The sequence below is a fragment of the Podarcis raffonei genome, chromosome 1 (genome assembly GCF_027172205.1).
Source record: "Podarcis raffonei isolate rPodRaf1 chromosome 1, rPodRaf1.pri, whole genome shotgun sequence".
Classification (NCBI taxonomy): Eukaryota; Metazoa; Chordata; class Lepidosauria; order Squamata; family Lacertidae; genus Podarcis; species Podarcis raffonei.
Genome location: NC_070602.1, coordinates 84,916,104 through 84,927,166, shown reverse-complemented (window position 1 = coordinate 84,927,166; position 11,063 = coordinate 84,916,104). Strand labels below are relative to the sequence as shown.

At 50.1% G+C, this 11,063-nt stretch overlaps 1 protein-coding gene across 1 annotated transcript in view; it reads right to left on the bottom strand.

Moving 5' to 3' along the window:
• Window positions 1-77: 77 nt before the first annotated feature.
• Window positions 78-11,063, bottom strand: part of PTPRN (protein tyrosine phosphatase receptor type N) — a 32,921-nt gene continuing 21,935 nt past the window's right edge. Inside the window, exons 17-23 of the mRNA XM_053401108.1 lie at window positions 10,861-10,938; window positions 9,440-9,559; window positions 7,987-8,153; window positions 3,407-3,460; window positions 3,061-3,125; window positions 2,716-2,789; window positions 78-1,357 (exon numbers count right to left, since the gene is read on the bottom strand). Of these exons, the coding sequence (XP_053257083.1) occupies window positions 1,286-1,357; window positions 2,716-2,789; window positions 3,061-3,125; window positions 3,407-3,460; window positions 7,987-8,153; window positions 9,440-9,559; window positions 10,861-10,938 (630 nt within the window). The 3' untranslated portion in view covers window positions 78-1,285. The remainder of the gene's footprint in view (window positions 1,358-2,715; window positions 2,790-3,060; window positions 3,126-3,406; window positions 3,461-7,986; window positions 8,154-9,439; window positions 9,560-10,860; window positions 10,939-11,063) is intronic.

Sequence of the window (11,063 nt, the reverse complement as noted above, 5' to 3'; positions counted from 1 at the left end):
TTCTGCAGCCCACAACACGAATAGCGCTGCCCCACCCCCACCCCTTCTGGATGACACACAACATGAGTAGGCTGGGCTGCAGCTGCACAAACGCGACACAAAAACTTTATTCACATCAAATACAAAATTAGATTCTCTAGAAATGTCTCTTGGTGTACGTAACATCACAGAGAGAAAGTGGACGGGGCAACATAGTGGGGAGGAGCAGGCATAGGTCCATCTCTCCCAGAGCAACACCCTGCCCCCTTTTTTGGAAAAGGAGGGAAAGGCTGCTAGGCTGTAAGTAACGGGGAGTAGACATAGGGCAGGCATGGCCAAACTTGGGCCTCCAGTTGTTTTGGGACTACATTTCCCATCATCCCTGACCACTGGTCCTGTTAGCTAGGGACGATGGGAGTTGTAGTCCCAAAACAGCTGGAGGGCCAAGTTTGGCCATGCCTGACATAGGGGAAAGGAGCGATTGGGGTAGAAGCCTTGTTACGCTTTCCCCACTCTCACCTGTCTAGACCTAGGGACCCTTTGGGGGCTGCTCCAAATTGAAGGTGAGGAGATGATTGGAGGAGGAAGAGATGGAAGGGGCATGAGGACCACATGGTTTAATTAGATAGGCTTCCCTAGCAGTGCCTTGTCGTGGATATTACCCCCGATTATGGCACAGGGACAAAGCAGCATTCTGTATAGATGAGGAGCCCACATGCATCCACAAAGTCTACACCTCTCACCTTTGTAGAAGCAGGCACATCTACAGTGGCTGGACACACAAAGGAGGCTCCTTGGAAAACTTGCCTTGAAAGGTGTCTTAACACAGTGTCTGAGCGCAGAGCCCCTTGAATTGCTCTGTGGCACATCCAGTCATGTTTATTAGGGCACAGACTAACCTCCAAAGTGTGTCAAAGTACCCACTTCCCACTAACTAAGGGCTGCGTCCAGAGCAAGGGCAGTCAACCTCCAGAAGTTGCTAGACGACAAACTGGCTATTTGCAATGCTAGCTCGGGCTCCTGGGAGTTGTAGTTGCCCAGCAGCATGTGGAGGGCACAACACTGGCAACCCCTGTTCCAGGAGAACATGGGCAGGGTAGCACCCCACAGTATGAGGAGGGTTAGGGGCTGAGGAGTGGGGCAGGCAGGTGAGGGGCCACCACCCGTAGCTTAAATTCAGTCATGGTCGATAACATGGAAATAGACTTTATGAAGGAAGAACATCCCAGGCAAGGACACGGCACAGCAGAGGCAAAAGGGATCGAGTCAGGGGGAGTCACAAAGCTAGGGTACGCCGAGTGGGGCATCACTGTGGCAGGGCCTTCAGGATGGCATTCACCTCCTCTGCCACGGCTGTCAGTGCAAACTCAAACTGGTCCTGGGGATACATAAAATCAGTCTGGGTGTCGGCATCCCCCACATCATGTTCTTAATCCCCCTCACCTCAAAATTAGAAGAAAAAGGCAGCAAAGATGGGGAACCTGTGGACTCCAACTCCCATCAGCCGCTGCCAGTCCTGGATGCTGGGAGTTGGAGTCCAGCAACATCTCAACGGAAGGGGGTGGGGAATGTGTGGCACTGTGGCTGGTGCTGCACTCCCCTCAGTCCTAGCCAGCATGGTCAATGGGCAGGGATTTGGGAAGTTGCAGATTGGCAACATCAGAGGGACCTCACTTTCCTGCCACTGCAGGTGTAAAGAGCTTTAGGGACAGGGAATGGGGGTGGGGATGTACCTGGCCCTGCTTCACAGAAGGGGCTTTTGCCTGTTCTTGTTTTGACAATGCTTCTTGCTTGCCCAGATGGAGAATAAAGAGGGAGGGGTGTGTGTGTATGGGTGTGTGTAAAGAAGCTATCCTACTGTACAAAGGTAGACTTGAGCATCCTCACTCTGCCCACTTTTGTAAGCATGGCCAGGAAGGAACACAGCGTCGGCCTGCTCTGGATAGGGTTTGACAACCCAAAAGTTCTTAGTTTCTTCCCTTTTTTTTTTTTTACTTCAGTCCTTCTCATTCCAAACCTAGGCACTCTTAACTCCTGGGTAAAAACCCCCTGACCTTTAGTATGCTACCAAGCACCATGTCTGACCCCCCCCCAATAGGCAGGGACAGAGAGTACAATGGTTCCTTGACTTAGGCCTCATCTGTACTACACATACAAAGCCACATCAGACCACTTTAAACCACCACAACTTCCCCCACAGAATCCCAGGATCTGTAGCTTGTTAAGAGTGCTGAGAGCTGTAAAGAAGAAAGACCCCCCTATTCCCCTCAAAGAGCTATAATTCTCAAAGTGGTTGAACATTTGATCCCTCTTCAAAGGGGACTCTGAGAATTACAGCTCTGTGAGGGGAATAGTGGTCCCCGAACAATTCTCGGCACCCTTAACAAACTACATCTCCCAGGATTCTTTGGGGGTTCGTGGCTGCTTGAAGTGATGTGATGCCACTTTAAATGCATAGTGCAGGTGGGGCCTACACTTCCCTTCCACCCTGTCACTGCCAGAAGGACCCAATGCATTCTTATTCCATGCCCTCCAGGAACCAAGTTATGCCACCAGCGTCCACCCACAGCAGGTGTTTCAGGTTTTGTCCACAAGTAGTGGGCACAGGGCAGGGATAGCTCAGGTGATGCCTGCCAGATGTTGGCCTACGATTCCCATCATCCCTGACCATTGATGATGCTGGCTGGGGCTGCAGAGCATTACATTGGCTACCTGAAAGCAAGCATCCCAACATACCTTTGTCTGCACCATGCCAGGTCGCTGATCTCGCACGTGCTCCAGGGTGGCTGCGATGTCAATCTCCTTCACACCTAGCAGGCAGGAGGAGAGGTAAAGTCTGAATTGAGTGAAGGGGTAAGAAACAGTGAAGAGGGAAACTCCATACCCCCATGAACAAAATGGTGGCTGTGGAATCTGAAGATAATCAGGGGTAAATGCAGAAGAGACAGGAGGAGATGGTGGGTTGGAGGCATTCAGACAGCAGGGGCCTGTCTTTGTGCAGTAGTTTGTGCACCTGGAGGCTTGGCCAAGACCAGGTTGTGTGCATGGAAAAGACCTGCCTTCCCTCCCATCCCTTCTCACCTTTGGCCATTCGGTTCAGAACCATGTCGATAAGGATATACGTCCCGGTCCTTCCTGCGCCATCACTGCAAAAAGATAAGAGGTTTGGCACTGCTGCTGAGAACAACACAACAAAAGAGGTGATCCAACTCTGCTGTTTCCCTTAGAAGGGGACCCTTTGACATGACAGTACAATTTAGTTCTATGACATGAGATGCTTCTGATGGGCAAATCCCCCGCCCAGCCCGGCAAAATCCATCACACTTTGCTGTGTGCTTCTGAAAAGAACTGTTCTCTGTATCTCAGCGGGGTGGTGTTTCCACGGCAACACCACAACCAATTAGACTCAGCCTTCCCAGGGCATTACCTGCAGTGGATGACGATTGGGCATGAGCGGCCGCGGTAGCACTTGTTCACCTTCCTGCCGGAACAAGGAGAGGTTAGGATCAGAGAGCAGCCCTGCTTTGGGTTTCAACTGATTGCAGGGCAGCTGCACAGATTAAGGCAATACCCTCCCCACCTCACTTACCAAGCCAAGGAGAACTAGGAATGGGTGCAAGGATGGTTCTCAGCGAGCTCAGCACCAAGTAGGACCAAAACACTTTACTCCCAACTATCATCAGTATACAGGCAGGAGGACACTGTGTACAGATGGAACTTTGCAAAGTCAACTGGCAGAGATTCTCCTACGTGGCCCATGGGACATGTTCCAAAACGTCAAAAAAAGGTGAAAGTGCAGAAGCCTCCAAGAGGCATGGAGCCTAAAATGCTACTTTGCAGAACAAGTGTTCCTTTTCAAAGCCCGTTCCAAGTGTCTCCCAGTAATCCCCCAAATGGATTTTTAAAATTTGGTTCATCACATTGGATTTTCAATCCTCTTCACCCACCAAAAATGGTATTTTAAAAATCACATACTAATTGATCCACTGGAGAGCAAAATGTCATTCTATTTAATCCGCCCCCTGCTACACACCATTAAATAACCCAAGTATTACCTTCATGAGTGCATGAAACCAATGTGATTACTATAGTGCACATGGTAAAATGCAGTGAACAAGTGATTGAGATTGCTTGCACCAGTCCATATATTTTTCCTAACAAAAATATTTATTTCACATTTACATATCCAATATGAAATGCGTATCCTTCACATGACCAGTGTTCCACTGTAGCAATATGAGAGTCCTTTGTTTTGTTATTTGGGGTCCTTTTCACAGCTACACATCTGATTCCACAAAGTGAGTGATGCTGCTCTCATCACTTCACCTTGATTGCTCTTCTGGAGGTGAAGAGCCTTGCTTTCTTGCTAGTTGCAGAATTTTTGCTGGCAAGGGGGAAATTTCTTTATTTTTGAGAGAGGAATTTCTTGTATCCACACCATGGGGTGTCACAGATCAGCTAGTCAAATTGTGTGAACAATGAGAAGGAATTATGTCAAATGAATCTAATATATAAGAAAGATGATATTCTGGTTATTTGATTGCTGCACATGTTGAAGGGGCTGGATCTGGATCAAAAAGGACACATTACTCTGCAGAGCATCAGTCAGGCAGTCTGACATTTTGGAGCACTTTGATATATATAAGGTTCCAAAAAGCAGGTGCAGTATGCCAAAGTATCTCAGAGGTGGGGAAGAAAGCATATTATTGAAGATGTCTGCAGGCTGATTTGCAAAACTTCTGCCTATAGCATTCAGCTGTGAAAAATACGATCTTATAGCAGGAAAAGAGAACCTGTGACCCTCCAGATGTTGTTGGACTCCAACTCTCATCAGCCCCACCCAGGAAAGCCAATGGCCAGGAATGATGAGAGCCAGAGGCATTGCATCCACTGCCTGCAAACTGCAGGTTTAACTGGCAGGCTATGAGCAAGGGACCTGCTCCGTATCAAAGTGCCATTTCCATTTCCATGTGCTCATGGTGGCAGAGAGTCATGGGCTCTTTGCCCTTGTGGATCAAATCCCCTCTCTTGCCTTATGGCACAGACCCTCCATCCACTCACAACCGCCACACACAGCTTCCTTGTTCTCCAATGGAAATCTGCACGTAAGAGACTGGATCTAGTTTTGGGCCTCTTTTGCTCTGGTGAACGAGGGCAGAGCAGGGAGGGAGGGCAGAAGGTGGAGCACGACAGCAGCTGAGGCCCTGTCTCGTTCCATGCAGCCAGCACGGCAGCCAATGATCACTTTTGTGACTATGCAACTGGGCCAGGATTACTAGCTGCAAATCACAAAAATGACACTGGCGGCTGTGAGAGAAAAAAGAGAGAGGAAAAAGGAAGGAAGGAAGAAGAGGAGGAGGAGAGGTGGTGGTGGTGGTGAAGGAGAGAGAGAGAGAGAGAGAGAGCGCAATGGTGTAATGCAGGCAGAGGAAAGAGCTAAGCGATTTCCACAGGGAACTAGAGAGGCAAAGAGCCTCATAAAGCAGCACCAACAGGACACAGATGGGAGAGAAAGGCAGAGCTGAGAGCAAGCTGGGATCCTCTCGTATTTCAGCTTGCTTAGGTTGCACATGTGCCCTGGGCCCCCAAATGCTGCCCATTGGTGGGGGAAGCTGAGAAGGCCACAGGAACCGTTGAACCCCAAGCCGTGACACAGGGATCCTTTCCTCTCTGTCATCTTCCAAGCCTAAAGCCACACAGAGAGTTTTCCTAATGGATCTGGAAATGCACAGAGATGCCTCTTTTTGCAATGGCTGCCGGGGAAGCTAAGCAACCCCACGTCCACACCCACCGCCAGCACAGATGTCAAGGCAGCAGGAGTCCCCTTGCACAAGGAGGATGGGTGAATGCAGAGAGAGAGAAAGAGAGAGAGGCTTATTGGAGCACGCGGGAGGGACAAGACAGAGGGGATAAAACAGGTTAGAAATAATTTGGAAGCAGGTTGCGTAAGATGGGCCAATCGCTCCAGACACAAACTCTCTATAAGGGGGTAAAGGACCCAACTTCGCAGTCTCCCTCTGCTCCTTTACAGTGTTTTCTCCACTTTTTTTGCCCCATGCAGTGTTTTTATCCATTGGATCTCATCTCACTGTGAGGCTGGGTGGTGGGGAGAACCCACACAACATAGACCATAGCTGAATTTGGGACCCTCACAAATGTTGATCCTTGGCTGCTGTCAGAAAACATGCAGAATAATGACACATATTTGCATAGTTACCTTCATTAGACTAAGATAAGTGTGGGGACCCCTTTGGCCCTCCAGTTAATGCTGAACAAACAGTTCACATCAACCCCGGCCACTGGCCATGCTTGCTGGGACTGATGGGAGCTGTATTTCAGCAACATTTGGAGGGCCAAATGGTCCTCACAGCTGGCGTAAGACATCCCACTTGGTTTTCCCCATATGGAAACTGGACTGGGGAGGGAGGCAGCACAGGGGGCCATTTCCAGATCTTGGTAGGAGGTGGGGAGGAAGATGCCCAGCAAAGTCCAATAGCCCCATTCTTTGAACCTTGCTGTAACTAAAGCAAACATTCATTGCCTTTCAAAAATGCGTATCTCCATAACATTTCTTGTGATTCTGTGTTCATACTTCACAATAATCAGGGGAAATGGCCAGTCCTGAAGAATAAATTGTATCTGGTGTGAACTGTGTTTCATACTGCTCCTCAATGGCACCCTTTTGAGTGAGGTGTGTGGAATTCAAAGGGTCCAGCTGCACACAACTCCCCTGTCTGTATCTGAAGTGTGTTTTCCAGTCACGAAACTTTTCTCACTTAATTAGAGGCATTCGTAGTTCCCCCCCCCCATCCTTGCCTGTTTTGTAGTCCGCATCTCCCAAAACGCATTCCAGTTAAAGCATTCACAGGACTGCGGTGACAGTGCAGAGAGGCAATATCGCTACTACATGTAATTCCTGATTCATTCGTGACCTTGCAGGGCCTTCGTCATTTGCACTGCAAGTGTGGGCGCATGTGCGCGCACACCCGAAGTATCGAGCATCCTATACTAAATGCCAAATTATGCTTCCCCCACATCAGTACCTTCTGAGGTTACCTTTCACTAAGGCTGATACTAAAGCTGAAAGGCAAAGGGTTCGTCATCTACGTTAAGCGTCACTACCAGCCCACACGCCACACTCTGACCCACACAAATAATGCAGCACCGTGAGTAATTATGTTACTTCCAGGTAGCCCCTCAGCACTGCAGCCTCTATAGTCAGAGCGGACGCTCCACAGAGCTAAAGCCCAGAGGCACCCTATTTCCCAACCATTACAGGGACCCCCAGCATGACTCATGCGCCAGAACATTCCTTCCTGCACAAAGTTAACACCATCGGGCTAAACGACACAGTCGGCATCAATGCAATTTACTTTTGAGTGACACCTCCAGTTCCTAAGTCTGGAGTGATGCAGGTAATTGGTTCTGGAAATGGGGGGGGGGGGGAGGCTGCTGAAGAGGACTTTGATGGCTCCCTTAGAGCCTTTGGGATGCAAGAAAAATGGAGTGCCTCAACACACAAAAACCAGCCTTCTCATCGGTATTGCAAAGGGTGGGGAAGGAGATAGTACTGTAAGGGTCATCCAAAAGGGCACTTGACTCCATTTCCACCGAGCCTAACTGTGACCTGCCTGTGACACCCATTCTGAGGGGATATCAAGCTCGTGAAAAAAACCCGCAGAGCTTTTGCCTTGGGTGCCTTCATATGGGTCCAAGGGGCACAAGTAATGTAGTAGGTTAACTTGTGCCTTCTTTCTGTGGTACTCAAGTCTTCCTCCCTTTCCCCTGAAAGCTTCCTAACACTGGTCCTGAAGACCTCTGGACCAGAATAGCTAGGAAAGATTCAAAACATGGCCTAGCCCATTTCCAGGAACTCAGCTACATAAGCTCTGACTCCTAACCCTCCTCTTTGCCCAGTGCTGTCACAGACACCATGTGCCAGAACCCCCCCCCCCGCAACATCTCATCCTAGTTGACCACTGAGGGGGGAGGCACGAAATCCCACACCTGCGGAAGTCAAGGAGAGGCCGTGTGGTGGTGGGGATGCCCTCTGCAGGCCAGCTCAGGAAGTGAAACTGTGTCAGAGTTCGTGTCTCCTGAGACTGGACGTTCTTCAGGTAGAAGCTGCGCACCAGGAAATCCTCACACCAGATGTGTTCAGAGACCAGGTTCACCTGGAAGGTGGGGACAGGGGGAGAGAGGGAGAAAAATAGCATATTAACTGAGAGGCCTTATCCTTCCCTAGCCAACTATACATAAGCCAACCAGCCCCCAGTTTCCCCTGCTGCTATTCCCCCAGCCCAGCCCAGCCCCAATGCTTTATTCTGCTCAGTCAATTGTAATTCATTTCCTACCATTCCCCCAAGTGGCTAGAGTGGGAGTAGCTTGCGTGGTTCCTCTCCAGAAGTTGCAGGACTCCAACTCCCATCAGTCCCAGCCACCGTGGGCAGCAGTCAGGGACCATGGGAGCTGGAGTCCAACAATATCTAGAGATTACCACATTGGCTCTCCCTGGACCAGGAGAAGTGGGACTCTGTTCACCCCTGCAGTTGTCAGGCCCGCGTAGGGCTTGTCTTGCTCTTCCCTCGTGAGCACTGTGTCCATACAGCCAGCTGGCGGGGTTTGTCTGCACCATTTGGTTTTCATAGGCAGTTCCTCTCAGGGCTGCAGACCCAGTGAGCGTATCAACCAGGCAGCCCTTGCAGAAGTTATCTTGGGCCAATCACATCACTTCCTGGCCCTTTGCAGGGTTACAGAATTGTGCAAAGCAGTAAGAGTTTGGGGCAAGGATGGCCAACAATGTTACCTTGCGAGGCCACAAAGCAGTTTAGCATTCAGTGATTCAAGGAATTTGTTTCCTTATGCTCTCTGTACATAGAAGATGGCTTTTGCATTGCCCAAGAGGGCTTAAGAACCAAGGATTTTGGTGGGCGGTAGGCAGCTAGCTACCCAGGATCAGGGAAGAGATTGTGGCAGGAGGAGGAGGAACTGGCTACATAGCAGGTAGTTCTCTCTGACATGCTCCCAACTGGGGGAGGGGAGAGGTGCACGTAAATGGTGTGCCCATGTGGGTGGGGCAGATGTCACAAGCCTTTCCCACAGAGCCAGCATCTCTGGGCTTCTCAGTACGGCTGTGCTCAGCTCAGTCACATAGCAGGGAGCTGCATGAAAAGGAAGGGGTGCAGCTCAGTGGCAGAGCATCCACCTTGAATGCAGAAGGTCCCCAGTTCAGTCCCCAGCATCTCCAGGTAGGGCTGGGAGACAGCCACTGCCAGTCAGTGTAGTCAGTACTGAGCTAGATGGACCACTCAGTATGTTCCCTAGATGCCCATAAAAAGAGTGGCAACTTGGGATTCCTTTTCCTTGAATCACGTAAATAGGAGCCTGGGACAAGTGCAGGGATGCTGATTACAAAATAACTGTGTCCGCAGGCCCTTGGGCCACCGCTCACCAGACTCACCTCATAGATGTGGTACAGGGAGGAGCCCTCATCAGGCCAGTAGCGGTCACACTGCTTGACGCCGTCCTCCACTAGAGGGCTCAGCATGACAATGACAGTGCAGCCGTTCTCCCACACCATCTATGCACAAGCAACAGACACTTAATTCCCAGCCCTCAAAATGCAAACACCCTTCTTCTCTAGACCAGAAGAAGGCGGAGTCCACAGCAGGTACTAAGGGGCAGGTGTGGGTCGAGGGAATGGGCCCAGGCTGTATGTTCTCATAGGACAGAGTCACAGAGGATAAAGCTACTAATGGCTGCTAGTTTTACAAGGGCTTTGTTCCAAACACTGTTGGAGGCAGCGTGCCTCTGAATGCCAGACGCAAGCTGAGAGCTATTGTGCTCAGGTCCTGCTCACAGGCTTCCCAGAGGCATCTGGTAGGCCATTGTGAGAAGAGGATGCTAGACTAGGAGGGCCTTTGGCCTGACCCAGCAGTGCTTATATTCTTACAGGGCAAGTCAGAGACCAAAACCATCTAGCACACAGGAATGAAGAGGTTGTTCCTCTCCCTTCTGTCCAGGATGGGACCCACCTCTACTTCATTTCCAGGTAGGATGTGAACCAGAGTGGCCTGAAAGCTACCTCAGGGCTGTGGGTAGGGCCAGACATCCATAGCCACCCCATGAAACTTGGCACTGTGTCAGGCACAGAATTTAGTAAATCTTAGCTACAGTTTAAAAACAAAGCAAAAGGACAAGTTTCATTCCCTCATGACTGCAGAGGTAAGCTTGGAAACGTACAGGCCATGGTCTAGCCAAATTAAGAATTTAGAGGGGAGCCAAGGAGGACTTTTACAGATTGAGCTCCAATGCTTTGTGTACCTCCTTCTTCTGGCTAGCAAAAGTAACATAAAATCACACAAAGGGCAAAACAAATCGTGCAAAAACAAGCCAATATTTGCCAATTCACAAAATTTATTCACAGCAGTGCCTCAGTGTGGAGCATGCAGAGCTTCATCCATGGCCAGGATTGAGGGTTTCTCTACAGCAGGGATGGGGAATCCATGAGCCCCTAGAGAAAGTGGCAACCATGAATAGCCTGTAGGGCAAGGACGTAGCTGCTCCTGTTGTTGGACTACAATTCCCATCATCCCTGACCATTAGCCATGGTGGTTGGGGCTGATGGAGTCCCAACAACATCTGAAAGGCCACAGGTTCCCGAACTTGCCTGCCCTGCAGGCTATTCATTGCCACCACCTCATCTATGGGCTCCGTATAGAATATTAATGCAGGCAGCATGAATCACTGCCAGACAAGGGTCAGTCAGCTTTCTCACACAGTGCAGGAGTAAGGGCTACATCCTAAATGCCTCTTTGCCCCCACACCACCCTTGAGCAAGATCTTCCCTGAATAGGCTACCATGAGCCATGCTTGCCTCACCTGCCAGAAGTCAGCGATGGTGTGGGACGGTGGCCCCTGTGTAGCAATGTATGCTGGCATCCGTGGATCATGGTCAATCTGCGGAGAAAATAATATGTGTTATACTCATCTTGGAGGGAAGGGGAAGAGTGGAACTAGGGGTAAAAGAGGTCAAGGTCCAGGGGCAGGACTCTAGTCTGCCTGAACTTTGCTAACTGCGATAA